The following is a 17,396-nucleotide window of genomic DNA, read 5'->3' on the forward strand; positions in this document are numbered from 1 at the left end:
GTATAGATTATTGAAACACACCAGACTGTGTGGTATAGATTATTGAACCACAGGAGACAGTGCGGTATAGATTATTGAACCACAGGAGACCGTGTGGTATAGATTATTGAACCACAGGAGACAGTGTGGTATAGATTATTGAACCACAGGAGACAGTGTGGTATAGATTATTGAACCACAGGAGACAGTATGGTATAGATCATTGAACCACAACAGACTGTGTGGTATCGATCATTGAACCACAGGAGACAGTGTGGTATTGATCATTGAAACACAACAGACTGTGTGGTATAGATTATTGAAACACACCAAATGGTGGTATAGATTATTGAAACACACCAGACTGTGTGGTATAGATTATTGAAACACACCAAACGGTGGTATAGATTATTGAAACACACCAGACTGTGTGGTATAGATTATTGAACCACAGCAGTCTGTGTGGTATAGATTATTGAAACACACCAGACTGTGTGGTATAGATTATTGAAACACAACAGACTGTGTGGTATAGATTATTGAAACACACCAGACTGTGTGGTATAGATTACTGAACCTCAGATGACTGTAATGTATAGTTTATTGAAACACACCAAACTGTGTGGTATAGATTATTGAAACAGACCAGACTGTGTGGTATAGATTATTGAAACACAGCAGACTGTGTGGTAAATGTTATTGAAACACAACAGACTGTGTGGTATAGATTATTGAAACACACAAAACGGTGGTATAGATTATTGAAACACACCAGACTGTGTGGTATAGATTATTGAACCACAGCAGTCTGTGTGGTATAGATTATTGAAACACACCAGACTGTGTGGTATAGATTATTGAAACACAACAGACTGTGTGGTATAGATTATTGAAACACACCAGACTGTGTGGTATAGATTATTGAACCTCAGATGACTGTATAGTATAGATTATTGAAACACACCAAACTGTGTGGTATAGATTATTGAAACACACCAGACTGTATGGTATACATTATTGAAACACACCAAACTGTGGTATAGATTATTGGAGAGAGCAGGGGCTGTGTGTGCTCCACGGAGAGACCAGGGGTTCTGTGTGCTCCACGGGTAGACCAGGGGCTGTGTGTGCTACACGGAGAGACCAGGGGCTGTGTGTGCTCCACGGAGAGACCAGGGGTTCTGTGTGCTCCACGGGTAGACCAGGGGCTGTGTGTGCTACACGGAGAGACCAGGGGCTGTGTGTGCTCCACGGAGAGACCAGGGGTTCTGTGTGCACCACGGATAGACCAGGGGCTGTGTGTGCTACACGGAGAGACCAGGGGCTGTGTGTGCTCCGTGGAGGAACCAGGGGCTGTGTGTGCTCCGTGGAGGAACCAGGGGCTGTGTGTGCTCCGTGGAGGAACCAGGGGCTGTGTGTGTTCCATGAAGAGACCAGGGGCTGTGTGTGCTCCATGAAGAGACCAGGGGCTGTGTGTGCTCCATGGAAACCAGGGGCTGTGTGTGCTCCATGGAGAGACCAGGGGATGTGCGTGCTCCATAGAGAGACCAGGGGATGTGCGTGCTCCATGGAGAGACCAGGGGATGTGCGTGCTCCATGGAGAGACCAGGGGATCTGCGTGCTCCATGGAGAGACCAGGGGATGTGCGTGCTCCATGGAGAGACCAGGGGTTGTGCGTGCTCCATGGAGAGACCAGGGGTTGTGCGTGCTCGGTGGAGAGACCAGGGGATGTGCGTGCTCCGTGGAGAGACCAGGGGATGTGCGTGCTCCATGGAGAGACCAGGGGTTGTGCGTGCTCGCTGGAGAGACCAGGGGCTGTGTGTGCTCAGTGGAGAGAACAGGGGCTGTGTGTGCTCCATGGAGAGACCAGGGGCTGTGTGTGCTCCATGGAGAGACCAGGGGCTGTGTGTGCTCCATGGAGAGACCAGGGGCTGTGTGTGCTCCGTGGAGAGACCAGGGGCTGTGTGTGCTCCGTGGAGAGACCAGGGGCTGTGTGTGCTCCATGGAGAGACCAGGGGTTGTGTGTGCTCCATGGAGAGACCAGGGGCTGTGTGTGCTCCATAGAGACACCAGGGACTGTGTTTGCTCCATGGAGAGACCAGGGGCTGTGTGTGCTCCATGGAGACCAGGGGCTGTGTGTGCTCCATGGAGAGACCAGGGGCTGTGTGTGCTCCATGGAGAGAGCAGGGGCTGTGTGTGCTCCATGGAGAGACCAGAGGCTGTGTGTTCTCCATGGAGAGAGCAGGGGCTGTGTGTGCTCCATGGAGAGAGCAGGGGCTGTGTGTGATCCATGGAGAGAACAGGGGCTGTGTGTGCTCCATGTTGAGACCAGGGGCTGTGTGTGATCCATGGAGAGACCAGGGGCTGTGTGTGATCCATGGAGAGACCAGGGGCTGTGTGTGCTCCATGGAGAGACCAGGGGCTGTGTGTGCTCCATGTTAGGACCAGGGGATGTGTGTGCTCCATGGAGAGACCAGGGGCTGTGTGTGCTCCATGGAGAGACCAGGGGCTGTGTGTGCTCCATGGAGAGACCAGCGGCTGTGTGTGCTCCATGGAGAGACCAGGGGCTGTGTGTGCTCCATGGAGAGACCAACGGCTGTGTGTGCTCCATGGAGAGACCAACGGCTGTGTGTGCTCCATGGAGAGACCAGGGGCTGTGTGTGCTCCATGAAGAGACCAGGGGTTGTGTGTGCTCCATGGAGAGACCAGGGGCTGTGTGTGCTCCATGAAGAGACCAGGGGCTGTGTGTGCTCCATGAAGAGACCAGGGGCTGTGTGTGCTCCATGAAGAGACCAGGGGCTGTGTGTGCTCCATGAAGAGACCAGGGGCTGTGTGTGCTCCATGAAGAGACCAGGGGCTGTGTGTGCTCCATGAAGAGACCAGGGGCTGTGTGTGCTCCATGGAGACCAGGGGCTGTGTGTGCTCCATGGAGAGACCAGGGGCTGTGTGTTCTCCATGGAGACCAGGGGCTGTGTGTACTCCACGGAGAGACCAGGGGCTGTGTGTTCTCCATGGAGACCAGGGGCTGTGTGTACTCCATGGAGAGACCAGGGGCTGTGTGTTCTCCATGGAGACCAGGGGCTGTGTGTGCTCCATGGAGAGACCAGGGGCTGTGTGTGCTCCATGGAGAGACCAGGGGCTGTGTGTTCTCCATGGAGACCAGGGGCTGTGTGTGCTCCATGCAGAGACCAGCGACATGTGCTCCATGAAGAGACCAGGGGCTGTGTGTGCTCCGTGGAGAGACCAGGGGATGTGGGTGCTCCATGGAGAAACCAGGGGATGTGCGTGCTCCATGGAGAGACCAGGGGATGTGGGTGCTCCATGGAGAGACCAGGGGATGTGCGTGCTCCATGGAGAGACCAGGGGATGTGCGTTCTCCATGGAGACCAGGGGCTGTGTGTGCTCCATGGAGAGACCAGGGGCTGTGTGTTCTCCATGGAGAGACCAGGGGCTGTGTGTGCTCCATGGAGAGACCAGGGGCTGTGTGTGCTCCATGGAGAGACCAGGGGCTGTGTGTACTCCATGGAGAGACCAGGGGCTTTGTATGCTCCGTGGAGAGACCAGGGGCTGTGTGTCCTCCATGGAGAGACCAGGGGCTGTGTGTGCTCCATGGAGAGAACAGGGGCTGTGTGTGCTCCATGGAGAGACCAGGGGCTGTGTGTTCTCCATGGAGAGACCAGGGGCTGTGTGTGCTCCATGTTAAGACCAGGGGATGTGTGTGCTCCACGGAGAGACCAGGGGTTCTGTGTGCACCACGGATAGACCAGGGGCTGTGTGTGCTACACGGAGAGACCAGGGGCTGTGTGTGCTCCGTGGAGGAACCAGGGGCTGTGTGTGCTCCGTGGAGGAACCAGGGGCTGTGTGTGCTCCGTGGAGGAACCAGGGGCTGTGTGTGTTCCATGAAGAGACCAGGGGCTGTGTGTGCTCCATGAAGAGACCAGGGGCTGTGTGTGCTCCATGGAAACCAGGGGCTGTGTGTGCTCCATGGAGAGACCAGGGGATGTGCGTGCTCCATAGAGAGACCAGGGGATGTGCGTGCTCCATGGAGAGACCAGGGGATGTGCGTGCTCCATGGAGAGACCAGGGGATCTGCGTGCTCCATGGAGAGACCAGGGGATGTGCGTGCTCCATGGAGAGACCAGGGGTTGTGCGTGCTCCGTGGAGAGACCAGGGGTTGTGCGTGCTCGGTGGAGAGACCAGGGGATGTGCGTGCTCCGTGGAGAGACCAGGGGATGTGCGTGCTCCATGGAGAGACCAGGGGTTGTGCGTGCTCGCTGGAGAGACCAGGGGCTGTGTGTGCTCAGTGGAGAGAACAGGGGCTGTGTGTGCTCCATGGAGAGACCAGGGGCTGTGTGTGCTCCATGGAGAGACCAGGGGCTGTGTGTGCTCCATGGAGAGACCAGGGGCTGTGTGTGCTCCGTGGAGAGACCAGGGGCTGTGTGTGCTCCGTGGAGAGACCAGGGGCTGTGTGTGCTCCATGGAGAGACCAGGGGTTGTGTGTGCTCCATGGAGAGACCAGGGGCTGTGTGTGCTCCATAGAGACACCAGGGACTGTGTTTGCTCCATGGAGAGACCAGGGGCTGTGTGTGCTCCATGGAGACCAGGGGCTGTGTGTGCTCCATGGAGAGACCAGGGGCTGTGTGTGCTCCATGGAGAGAGCAGGGGCTGTGTGTGCTCCATGGACAGACCAGAGGCTGTGTGTGCTCCATGGAGAGAGCAGGGGCTGTGTGTGCTCCATGGAGAGAGCAGGGGCTGTGTGTGATCCATGGAGAGAACAGGGGCTGTGTGTGCTCCATGTTGAGACCAGGGGCTGTGTGTGATCCATGGAGAGACCAGGGGCTGTGTGTGATCCATGGAGAGACCAGGGGCTGTGTGTGCTCCATGGAGAGACCAGGGGCTGTGTGTGCTCCATGTTAAGACCAGGGGATGTGTGTGCTCCATGGAGAGACCAGGGGCTGTGTGTGCTCCATGGAGAGACCAGGGGCTGTGTGTGCTCCATGGAGAGACCAGCGGCTGTGTGTGCTCCATGGAGAGACCAGGGGCTGTGTGTGCTCCATGGAGAGACCAACGGCTGTGTGTGCTCCATGGAGAGACCAACGGCTGTGTGTGCTCCATGGAGAGACCAGGGGCTGTGTGTGCTCCATGAAGAGACCAGGGGTTGTGTGTGCTCCATGGAGAGACCAGGGGCTGTGTGTGCTCCATGAAGAGACCAGGGGCTGTGTGTGCTCCATGAAGAGACCAGGGGCTGTGTGTGCTCCATGAAGAGACCAGGGGCTGTGTGTGCTCCATGAAGAGACCAGGGGCTGTGTGTGCTCCATGAAGAGACCAGGGGCTGTGTGTGCTCCATGAAGAGACCAGGGGCTGTGTGTGCTCCATGGAGACCAGGGGCTGTGTGTGCTCCATGGAGAGACCAGGGGCTGTGTGTTCTCCATGGAGACCAGGGGCTGTGTGTACTCCACGGAGAGACCAGGGGCTGTGTGTTCTCCATGGAGACCAGGGGCTGTGTGTACTCCATGGAGAGACCAGGGGCTGTGTGTTCTCCATGGAGACCAGGGGCTGTGTGTGCTCCATGGAGAGACCAGGGGCTGTGTGTGCTCCATGGAGAGACCAGGGGCTGTGTGTTCTCCATGGAGACCAGGGGCTGTGTGTGCTCCATGCAGAGACCAGCGACATGTGCTCCATGAAGAGACCAGGGGCTGTGTGTGCTCCGTGGAGAGACCAGGGGATGTGGGTGCTCCATGGAGAAACCAGGGGATGTGCGTGCTCCATGGAGAGACCAGGGGATGTGGGTGCTCCATGGAGAGACCAGGGGATGTGCGTGCTCCATGGAGAGACCAGGGGATGTGCGTTCTCCATGGAGACCAGGGGCTGTGTGTGCTCCATGGAGAGACCAGGGGCTGTGTGTTCTCCATGGAGAGACCAGGGGCTGTGTGTGCTCCATGGAGAGACCAGGGGCTGTGTGTGCTCCATGGAGAGACCAGGGGCTGTGTGTACTCCATGGAGAGACCAGGGGCTTTGTATGCTCCGTGGAGAGACCAGGGGCTGTGTGTCCTCCATGGAGAGACCAGGGGCTGTGTGTGCTCCATGGAGAGAACAGGGGCTGTGTGTGCTCCATGGAGAGACCAGGGGCTGTGTGTGCTCCATGGAGAGACCAGGGGCTGTGTGTGCTCCATGGAGAGACCAGGGGCTGTGTGTGCTCCATGAAGAGACCAGGGGCTGTGTGTGCTCCATGAAGAGACCAGGGGCTGTGTGTGCTCCATGGAGAGAGCAGGGGTTGTGTGTTCTCCATGGAGACCAGGGGCTGTGTGTGCTCCATGGAGAGTCCAGAGACTGTGTGTGCTCCATGGAGAGAGCAGGGGTTGTGTGTTCTCCATGGAGACCAGGGGCTGTGTGTGCTCCATGGAGAGACCAGGGGCTGTGTGTGCTCCATGGAGAGATCAGGGGCTGTGTGTGCTCCATGGAGAGATCAGGGGCTGTGTGTGCTGCATGGAGCAACCAGGAGCTGTGTGTGGTCCATGGAGACCAGGGGCTGTGTGCTCTCCATGGAGAGACCAGGGGCTGTGTGTTCTCCATGGAGACCAGGGGCTGTGTGTCCTCCATGGAGAGACCAGAGGCTGTGTGTTCTCCATGGAGACCAGGGGCTGTGTGTGCTCCATGGAGAGACCAGGGGCTGTGTGTGCTCCATGGAGAGACCAGGGGCTGTGTGTGCTCCATGGAGAGACCAGGGGCTGTGTGTGCTCCATGGAGAGACCAGGGGCTGTGTGTCCTCCATGGAGAGACCAGAGGCTGTGTGTTCTCCATGGAGACCAGGGGCTGTGTGTGCTCCATGGAGAGACCAGGGGCTGTGTGTGCTCCATGGAGAGACCAGGGGCTGTGTGCTCTCCATGGAGACCAGGGGCTGTGTGTGCTCCATGGAGAGACCAGGGGCTGTGTGTGCTCCATGGAGAGACCAGAGGCTGTGTGTGCTCCATGGAGAGACCAGAGGCTGTGTGTGCTCCATGGAGAGACCAGAGGCTGTGTGTGTTCCATGGAGAGACCAGGGGTTGTGTATGCTCCATTGTGAGACGAGGGGCTGTGTGTGCTCCATGGAGAGAGCAGGGGTTGTGTGTTCTCCATGGAGAGACCAGGGGCTGTGTGTTCTCCATGCAGAGACCAGGGGCTGTGTGTGCTCCATGGAGAGACCAGGGGTTGTGTGTGCACCATGGAGACTACGGGGTGTGTGTGCTCCATGGAGACCAGGGGTTGTGTGTCAGTTCCTTGGAGGGACCAGGGTCTGTGTGTGCTCGCTGGAGAGAACAGGTGTTGTGTGTGCTCCATGGAGAGACCAGGGCTGTGTGTCAGCTCCATGGAGACCAGGGCCAGTGCTCAAACTCCATGAATACCCTCCCTTCAAATATGATGGTGGTCACTCTACTGTGTGGGTTGACTGGTGTATTTGTACACCAGATAGCTCACACCTTCACGTGTATCCATGCAGGTTTGTATCTACAAGTGTATATGTAGGTTGGTGTCTATGTGTGAAGTCTACACACGTATTTACGTTTTTGCACAGAGAATGGATTGTGGATGCGTGAGTTATATTTGTTAGAAGCAGTGGCAACAATTTACAAAGAATCAAGACTCTCATTTCATCACTTACCCAACCCAAGTGGTTTCAACTGAGCATGGGATGTTCCAGACACAGAAACATGAGACAGTTAGAACACAATTGAACAATGGAGTAAACTGCTGGACATTTCCAATGCCTCTAGACTTCTCTGCAGGAACCAGCTCCTGTTTTATGTTTTGTGTTCGTTTCATGCGTATTCACTTGGTGAAAATGTTAATTTCCACCATCGATATTCACCTGACTGGCTCTGGCGTTGACGCTTCCCAAACTGAATAACTGCCTCACAACATTCATCTCTGCATCGGTCTCCATGGCAGCCAGCGCGGCGAGCATGATAGCAGTGTAGCCCGCCTTGTTCTGCCAGTCAACATTACAGACAGCTGAAAAACAAAGAGATCTGAAACCAGAGGAAGAGCCCAGGTACGGCACACCCACCCACTGGGTACAGTGCGACTACGCACTGGCACATCACACCCACCCACTGGGCACAGTGCGACTACTCACTGGCACATCACAGTCGCCCACTGTAGCCAAGTATCAAGCAATTTACAGCAACTGCATCCTTCTAAATAAAATATCTGATGCAATGTGATTGCTATGTGACATGTGCTTCACCTACAGAGATGAAGGGGGGAGTGAAAGCTAAATAAGCTCGATGCTCGCTCATCGGTTATTGTGCCACACGTGGGATCGTGGTTTGCCGGTGTCTGCTCCGAAAACAAACCTTTTTACTTCTACCCATAACTTATTAATATAGCAATAACATGACAAATGTTCAGGAGCGGGCCACGTTGGAAAGTATTTTAAATGCCAGCTGGGAACTTTGTCACCACCCCCAGCTCCCCACCACCACCACATGCTCATGCCCTGCACTGCCACCCAACCCACACCCTCCCATACCCCCACCCACACTGTGCCTGCATGCCTCTAACCCAGGCTTTTAACCCTGAGCAAAGAGGAGACTCTGAGCTCACCAGTGTCCAGCAGCAGCTTCACAATCTGAAAGTTGGAGTGAGAGACACAGTAGTGGAGCGCTGTGTTACCATTTCCGTCAGATAGGTTGACGACATATTTCAGGATTGCTGGCGACATTTCCGCGAAGGCCATGAGGTGGTCAGCTACAGTCTGGGGAGTGGCGGACTTCTGGCTGGAGACTCGGAACCACTCCTGCTGGATCGCGTTCAAACTGGACATCTGCAAACACACAGCAAGAGCACTCAGGGAGCCTCAGGGGCTCGTTCTGCTTTTGACTTTCAGCCCATCTTACTCCTGACCGCCTCCACCCAAAGCTAATTACCCAATGCTGGGAGCTGGCCACGCATTCTTGTATCTTCTCCAAATGAACCCACCCTAAATACAGGCCAGTATCAGATAGAGTCAGTGACCGCCCTCAGTAGCTAATAACCGGAACCATAACATCGCAAATTCATCTTCACTCGACCTTTGAACAGCCCGGAGACAGAAGGGGGGGACGTTAAAAACAGAAAGCGTAGAGGTTCAGCAGTTATTGGAACTGGTGGAAGTGTCAGTGTGTCCACGGGCCGACTTCACCACTCCGACATCTGGGTTTGACGCAGAATGTTTTGATGTGTGTGTTAACCCCCTCACAAGAGGCAGGGTGTTACTCGCCATATTTAAATACCATTGAAACATTTACTGGGACTTAACATGAATGCAGACGGCTTCACCATTGAGACGAAGGCGAGGAGAGTTTACAGTAATTCACGGGGCTCAGGAAAATACTGGCCAGCAGACATCAATGGGCAGAAATCTCAGCTCCTCGCTTACCTCCCACTGCGAAAGACAGCATTTGCACTGAGCTTCGATTGCACATTTTGGAGGTTTTGACAGTTGGCTCAAAATGACAGTAGCTGATGCCATGGCTGCCTGAGATTGTGCCAAAGGTGAGGAACAAGCTGACCATCACAGCTGGAGAAAACTGCAGCTCGTCCACACACAGAGATAGGAACAGAGAAGTAAAGGGAGAGAAGCAGAGAAAGAGAGAGTGGCAGGACAGTAGAGAGAGCGGGAACAGGAGAGAAAAGGAGAGCAGAAAGAGAGAGAGAGAAGCACAGAGAGAGAGGAGAGCAGAGAGCGAGAGGCGAGCAGAGGGCGAGCAGAGAGCGAGTGGCGAGCAGAGAGAGAGAGAGGTGCGAGCTCAGAGAGCGAGAGGCGAGCAGAGAGCGAGAGGCGAGCAGAGAGAGAGAGAGAGAGAGCGAGAGGCGAGCAGAGAGAGAGAGAGAGAGAGAGAGGTGCGAGCTCAGAGAGTGAGAGGCGAGCAGAGAGAGAGAGAGAGAGAGGTGCGAGCTCAGAGAGCGGGGTGGTGAGCAGAGAGAGTGAGAGGAAGCAGAGAGAGCGAGACCAAGGGAGAGGGAGGACCAGAGAGAGAGATGCAAAGAGAGAGGGAGCAGCAGCAGAGAGGGGAGGAGAGAGAGAAGGGAGCCGCAGGATGGAGAGATGGAGCAAAGAGATAGACAGAGAAAGAGAGGGAACAGCAGCAGAGAAAGGAAAAAGAGTAGGCCCTCCAGTCTTTACCCTCACACACTTCCCATGTCCCATCCATGCCACCTCATTCCTCCCGCCCACCCACAATGGCCTCCAAGCCAAGAGAAGTCCCCCATTCACCCCAATTGGGCCCTCATGCCCCTCCCCCATGTCAAGCTGTGGCACTTCCATGCCCTTCATCCATTACACACTGTACAAAAGTAATGAACCATACAGTCAGAGAGTCATACAGGCCAGAAAGAGGCCCTTCGGCCCATCATGGCTGTGGCCATCAAGCACATATCTATTCTAATCCCATTTTCCAGCACTTAGTACATAACCTTGTCTGCTATGGCATTTCAAGTGCTCATCTAAATGTTTCTTAAATGTTCTGAGCGTTCCCACCACTACCACCCTCTCAGACAGTGAGTTCCAGATTCCCACCACCCTCTGGGTCAAAATGTTTTTCCTCGAATCCCCTCGAAATCTCCTGCCCCTTACCTTAAATCTTTGCTCCCTGGTTATTGACCCCTCTACTAAAGGGAAAGTTCCTTCCCATCTACCCTATCCATATCTCTCATAATGTTGTACACCTCAATGAGGTCCCTCCTTAGCCTTCTCCACTTAACAGTTCCTGCATTATCCAACCTCTTCATAGCTTCAAAACTGAAGTGACAATAGAATGTGTAAACAAAATGTATTAAAAAGTCAGCATTAATCACTTTCCACTTTAAAAAACACCTTTTTTACTCCAGCCCAATAAAAATGTCAATAATCCAAACCCTTTAAAGTATCAATCAACAGCTGAAACTGCAAGCGTTTGAAACTTCTTCATCTTGTATAAATAAACATTGTGCAATTGAAAGAACAGTTTGAGACCTCAAGCTGTCAATCAAACAATGTTTTTCCTGAGGCACAGCTGTTTCAGCACTCTAATGGATGTCTGGGCACTCAGTCAAGAATGCATAATGAGGCTTGGCATGGGGCATATCTTGGCATTGGAGCCATGAGGAATATTTTTTGAACGTAGCTTTCAAAAGGTTCGCTCATGCAGACAATGGTTTACAATCACTCTGAGGGACTAGGAACCAGGATTCTTTGAAAAATTGACTCACTCTATGAAAACTGTGGAGGATTAGGAGGTGCCTTTCGCCACAATGGAGCCGGCCAGGTTGGGAGTGCAGAGCGTGGGCTCATGACCTGAACCAGTTCACACTCAATAAAAGGCCTTCCTGAAAAATCAGAAACACTGGGAATGATTTTGGGAATCCTGTAATCGGGTCCTGGCCACCATTTTCCGCCCTCCAAGAAGCCTCCCTGATTCCATCGAGCCTCCTAATTCCATGAAAATCCAGTCGGAATCACGACAACGTCCCACAAAGGCCCAATCAGATAATGATCCGATAATCTGTTCCAGTAATGCTGTTTGAGGGATGAATCCGGAAGAGGATACCAGAGAGAACTCTGCTGCTCTTTGAGATTGAGCCACGTGATCTTTTACAAAGGTTTCACATCATATCAGAGCGATGCATTCCCTCAGTACTGGATTTATCAGCCTAGGTTTTTGTCTCCAAGTCTCTGGAGTGGGACTTGAACCCACAACCTCCTGACTCAGACACTGTGCCAGGGCTGACGCAAAGATCCAGACACAACCCGCTAACCCCTCTTCACTATGGCATCGCTATCAACGCCACAGTCAAGACACTGGGGGACACTCACCACTTCCTTACTCTTCACTGGATTCGGATCATTGAAATAATTCTTCAGGATCAGACAGACTTCCCGCATCTTCAGAGTCAACTCAAATCTGCGGCAAAAAGGAACAACACAAGAATCAGGACAGTAAACAAACCCTCAAAACCTGCAACATGCTCAGGGGGAGAAGCGTCTAACAAACACAGGATACACTGCAGCCTGTAAACTGATGCCAAAACACTCCTCAAAATCCTTGGCTGTCTAACTCGGGGGCCATTTCCCAAGAGGAGATTTGATAGAGGTGTTCAAAGTCATGAAGAATACTGATAGTTTCTCCAATGGCAGCTGGGTCAGTAACCAGAGGATTGGTGAAATAAGCAGCAAACATCTGCAGCATTACCTGAAAAGGCAGTGGAAGCTGATGCAAAAATAACTTTCAAAAGGAAACGAGAGAGACACTTGAAAGGGGTATTTGCAGGGCTACAGGGAAAGAGCAGGGAAGTGAGGCTAATTGGATTGCTCGTTCAAAGAGATAGCACAGGAACAGTGGGCCGAATGGTCTCCATTTGTGCTGGATTGTTCGATTGCTTTTTTACACACTGCATTAGACAGAAAGCAGGATCAACGAATGAAGCTGACCAGAGGACCAGCAAATATTCAGGCTTTTGAAGATAGGTGGCTAGGGCCAGAGGAGATGGGGAATAGGGAGCGAGGTGGCTGGGGTGATGAGCAGGTGATAGGAGGGAGATTGGAAAATCGGGGAAAGGGTGGTTGAGGTGGTAATAGTGGTGAAAGCATAGGGAGAGGGATGGCTTGGGGGTTGATGGGGTTATAGGGGGGGAGATGGGAGTATAGGGAGAGAGGCGGATGGGGGGATTATGGGGTTATAGGGAGAGAGATGGGAGTACAGGGGGAGGGGTGGACGGGGAGGATTATGGGGTTATGGGGGAGAGATGGGAGTATAGGGGGTGAGGCGGACGGGGGGATTATGGGGTTACAGGGAGAGAGATGGGAGGAAAGGGGGAGGGGTGGATGGGGGGCTGGTGTGGAGGTGTTAGGGAGAATGGTGGCTTGGGCACTATATGTTGGGAATAATAAACCCTCTATATGCTGTGAAGGGGCCCTAGTTTGGTTTGGGGGCTTAAACACAGTGATGGAAGGGGTCTTCTAAAGTGCTCAAAAGCTGCATTTACTTACCAATAACCTGCTCACGGACGCTCAGTTTGGGTTCCGCCAGGGTCACTCAACGCCTGACCTCATTACAATCTTAGTTCAAACATGGACAAAGGAGCTGAACTCCAGAAGGGAGGTGAAAGTCACTGCCCTTGACATCAAAGCAGCATTTGATCAAGTATGGCATCAAGGAGCCCTAGCAAACTGGAGTCAATGGGAATCGGGAGGAAAGCTCTCCACTGGTTGGAGTCGTACCTGGCACAAAGGAAAATGGTTGTGGCTGTTGGAGTTCAGTTATCTCAGTCCCAGGGCATCATTGCAGGAGTTCCTCAGGGTATTGTTCTAGGCCCAACCATCTTCAGCTGCTTTATCAATGACCTTCCTTCTGACAAAAGGTCAGATGTGGGGATGTTCGCTGATGATTGCACAATGTTCAGCACCAGTCGTGACTCCTCAGACACTGATGCAGCGCACACACAAATGCAGCATGGCCTGGACAATATCCGGACTTGGGCTGACAAGTGGCAAGTAACATTTGTACCACAGAAGTGCCAGGCAATGACCATCTCCAACAAGAGAGAATCAAACCATCGCCCCTTGACATTCAATTACATTACCATCACTGAATCCCCCATTATCAACATCCTGGGGGTTACCATTGATCAGAAATAGAACTGGGCGAGTTATATAAATACTGTGGCGACAAGAGCAGGTCAGAAGCTAGGAATCTTGCGGTGAGTAATTCATCTCCTGACTCCCCAAAGCTTATCCGCCATCTACAGGGCATAAGTCAGGAGTGTGATGGAATACTCCCTTATTGCCTGGTTCAGTGCAGCTTCAACAACACTCCAAGAAGCTCGACACCATCCAGGTCAAAGCAGCCCACTTGATTGGCACTCCTTCCACAAACATTCACTCCCTCCACCACCGATGCACGGTAGCAGCCGTGTGCACCATGTACAAGATGCACTGCAGGAACTCACCAAGTCTCCTTGTGCAGCACTTTCCAAGCCCATGTCCACTATTATCTAGAAGGACAAGGGCAGCAGATACATAGGAACACCACCATTGGGAAGTTCCCCTCCAAGTCACTCACCAACCTGACTTGGAAATACATTGCTGTTCTTCACTGTCATTGGGACAAAATCCTGGTCCTCCCCCCCCCCCCCCCCCCCCGCCGCCGCCCATAGCACAGTGGGTGTATGTATACCTCAGGGACTGCAGCGGTTCAAGAAGGCAGCTCACCACCACTTTCTCTAGGGCAATTAGGGCTGGGCAACAAATGCTGGCCTAGCCAGCGAAGCCCACATTGCGTAAAAATGAATTTTTAAAACACATGCGCCTGGCACCCAGCTCACCAAACCAGTTGTCATGGCAATGGCAGGTTTGTGGTCTGAGTAATGCAGTTCTGTAGGCCTTGATCGATATACTGCAAATGGAGCATTGGTTTTCATCGTGTCAAAGAAGCTCTACAGAGCAGAAGGAAGCCATTTGGCCCATCGAGAATGCACCGACCCTCTGAAAGAGCACCCTACCCAGGCCCACACCATCTATCCCCGCAACCCCAACTAACCTTTTGGACAAGGGGCAATTTAGCATGGCCAATCCAGCTAACCTGCACATCTTTGGACTGTGGGAGGAAGCCAGAGCTTTTGTCTGAGAAAGCTAGCTCTGCTCATCCAGCATTGAGCTATGGGTTCAAATCAGGAAAATCTTTACAAATGCTTAATATCAGGGTCAATAGATATTTAGAAATCTATAATGTAACCTAAAAATGAAAATACAAGTGCAGAAAATGTGCCTAATTGCACAAGGCCCCCTTAGCACTATGCAGCCAGGACCCAGCTTGTGGTTTAAGTGCAGCTAATTCCAACCCAAACAGAATGAAGAACATCCAGGTTCAGACCACAGAATTAGAATAGAATTTTATAGAATCCCTGCAGTGTGGAAGGAGGCCATTTGGCCTATCTCACCAAGCCAGTTGTCATGGCAATGGCAGGTTTGTGGTCGGAGTAATGCAGTTCTGTAGGTCTTGGTTGACATACTGCAAATGGTGCATTGGTTTTCAAAGAGTCATAGAATCCCTACAGAGCTGAAAGAGGCCATTCGGCCCATCGAATCTGTACCAACCCTCTGAAAGAGCACCTTACATAGGCCCACTCCTCTGTCCTGTCCCCGTAACCCCACATAACCTGCACATCTCTGGACCCTAAGGGCGGAATTTAGCACAGCCAATCCACCTAATCTGCACATCTTTGGCATTTGGAAGGAAACAGGAATACCTACTGGAAACCTACACAGACACAGAGAGAGCGTGCAACCTCCACATGTAGTCACCCAATTCCGGAATTGAACTCAGGTCCCTGGCGCTGTGAGGCAGCAGTGCTAACCACTGAGCCGCCCATCGGGAACAGTCTGAGCAGCTCCAAACCACGGCAGTGGATTTCAGCGAGATCAGTTCTGGTTCACTGAGGTTGAGTCTAGCTGCGGACATGGAAGATTCACACCAGCCAACAGAAGCAGCAGATCACTGATGGCAGGAAGGAAATGGTGCGTCAGAGGCAGGCTAAAGCAACAACACTTTGCAGCGCAGGAAACAAGGAAGTGGGAAGATAAGGAAAGTTCGGCCCCACAAGCGGGACATGTGTCAATTAATGAATCACCAACGTAACTGGACACGACACCAGGAACGTTCTTAAGCAGCCAGCTATGTTAAAACAAACACGTGAGAAAACAATGAACGCAGTGTTTTACATTTTCAAAAATCTACTTTTATAAATTTTGACGATCTGGAACGGCAAGGTTCCAAAAACAAAGCAGCGCAGTTATCGCCAGATATGCTCAGCTCATGAACTCATTCCCAAAAATAAAGGCAGGCCACACAATAACCGGTAGTAAAAATCTATCAAAATCCACAGCTAGCGAGTGACCAGCACAGGACTCGGTCTGCCACAGAGATGTACATCAGGAAGAATTTAAATGTTACAGATTGGTTCCATCCTAATCTAGTCACTTTGCAGGCAAGCCTGGACGTAATGATTTTTTTCTTTTATTCGTTCGTGGATGTGGGCATCCCTGGTTAGTCCAGCATTTACTGCCCAACTCTAATTGCCCTTGAACTGAGGGGGCATTTAAGAGTCAACCGTGGATTTGGAGTCACACGTGGGCCAGGCTAGTGAGTCAGAGTGAAGAATTTCCAATCGAGCCACCATGTTGCTGAAAGCCTAACACCTCGTACTCTCACTCCATCCATCTCCGTGTCCATCCTGACCTCATGGTGCTTTACCTTCATTGTAAATGTGCTTGTCACCCACAGTCAGGGGCAGATTTACGACAAAATATATCGTACCGCGGCACAGGACCCGGAGCGGGGGTGAGGGGGCTGACCTGGAACACTGCTGGCCTGACCAGTATTTGAAAAATGTGGTGATGCTGCTCGTCCAATCGCAGGCTGATTCTTTCCTGCCTTTCAGCAGTAAATGAAGAGGAAAACTACTCGTTGGAATTTAGAAGGATGCAGGAGGGGGATCTTACAGAAACACAAAATTATGAAGGGAATTAGGATAGATGCGGGGAGGTTGTTTCTACTGGCGGGTGAAAGCAGAACTAGGGGGCATAGCCTCAAAATAAGGGGGAGTAGATTTAGGACTGAGTTTAGGAGGAACTTCTTCACCCAAAGGGTTGAGAATCTATGGAATTCCCTGCCCAGTGAAGCAGTTGAGGCTCCTTCATTAAATGTTTTCAAGATAAAGATAGATAATTTTTTGGCGAATAAAGGAATAAAGGGTTATGGTGTTCGGGGGGAAAGTGGAGCTGAGTCCACAAAAGATCAGTCATGCTCTCGTTGAATGGCGGAGCAGCTCGAAGGGCCAGATGGCCTCCACCTGCTCCTAGTTCTTATGTTATGTTTTTATGTTATAAAACCAGACTGTGATTGGATGAGAGCGAAACCAGACTGTGATTGGATGAGAGCGAAACCAGACTGTGATTGGATGAGAGCGAAACCAGACTGTGATTGGATGAGAGCGAAACCAGACTGTGATTGGATGAGAGCGAAACCAGACTGTGATTGGATGAGAGCGAAACCAGACTGTGATTGGATGAGAGCGAAACCAGACTGATTGGATGAGATGCAAAGGATGGGAGGGAAGGTAAGAGTAGGAGGGTAGGTAAGTTATGGTTACCAAGAAGGAAAATTCAAATGGTTGGACCGCAGCAACAGGTGAAGCCTCAAGGTGTGGGTGAGGTGGTGTGCGCCAGGCGTGGGTGAGGCAGCGGACCCCAGCCCAGCAGCAGGCAAAGGCCACAGTGACTATTAGTTTCCAGCTTCCTCCCTGGCGCATGTTCCAACTACTAAAGTAAAAATGGAAAATACTGGATAAACCCAGTAGCCCATTCACTCTACTTCTTTCTCCACAGATGCTGCCAGACCTGCTGAGTTCATCCAGCAATTTCT

General features: G+C 52.2%; 1 protein-coding gene across 5 annotated transcripts in view; it reads right to left on the minus strand.

Moving 5' to 3' along the window:
- The window catches only part of kank3 (KN motif and ankyrin repeat domains 3), a 130,081-nt gene that overhangs the window by 9,935 nt on the left and 102,750 nt on the right, over nucleotides 1-17,396 (minus strand). For all 5 annotated transcript variants that reach the window (XM_072482617.1, XM_072482612.1, XM_072482613.1 and 2 more), the window contains 3 exons: nucleotides 11,792-11,879; nucleotides 8,563-8,782; nucleotides 7,826-7,968 (listed from right to left, as the gene is read on the minus strand). In XM_072482617.1, the coding sequence (XP_072338718.1) occupies nucleotides 7,826-7,968; nucleotides 8,563-8,782; nucleotides 11,792-11,879 (451 nt within the window). The remainder of the gene's footprint in view (nucleotides 1-7,825; nucleotides 7,969-8,562; nucleotides 8,783-11,791; nucleotides 11,880-17,396) is intronic.

Source organism: Scyliorhinus torazame, chromosome 18 (assembly GCF_047496885.1).
Source record: "Scyliorhinus torazame isolate Kashiwa2021f chromosome 18, sScyTor2.1, whole genome shotgun sequence".
NCBI classification, from domain to species: domain Eukaryota; kingdom Metazoa; phylum Chordata; class Chondrichthyes; order Carcharhiniformes; family Scyliorhinidae; genus Scyliorhinus; species Scyliorhinus torazame.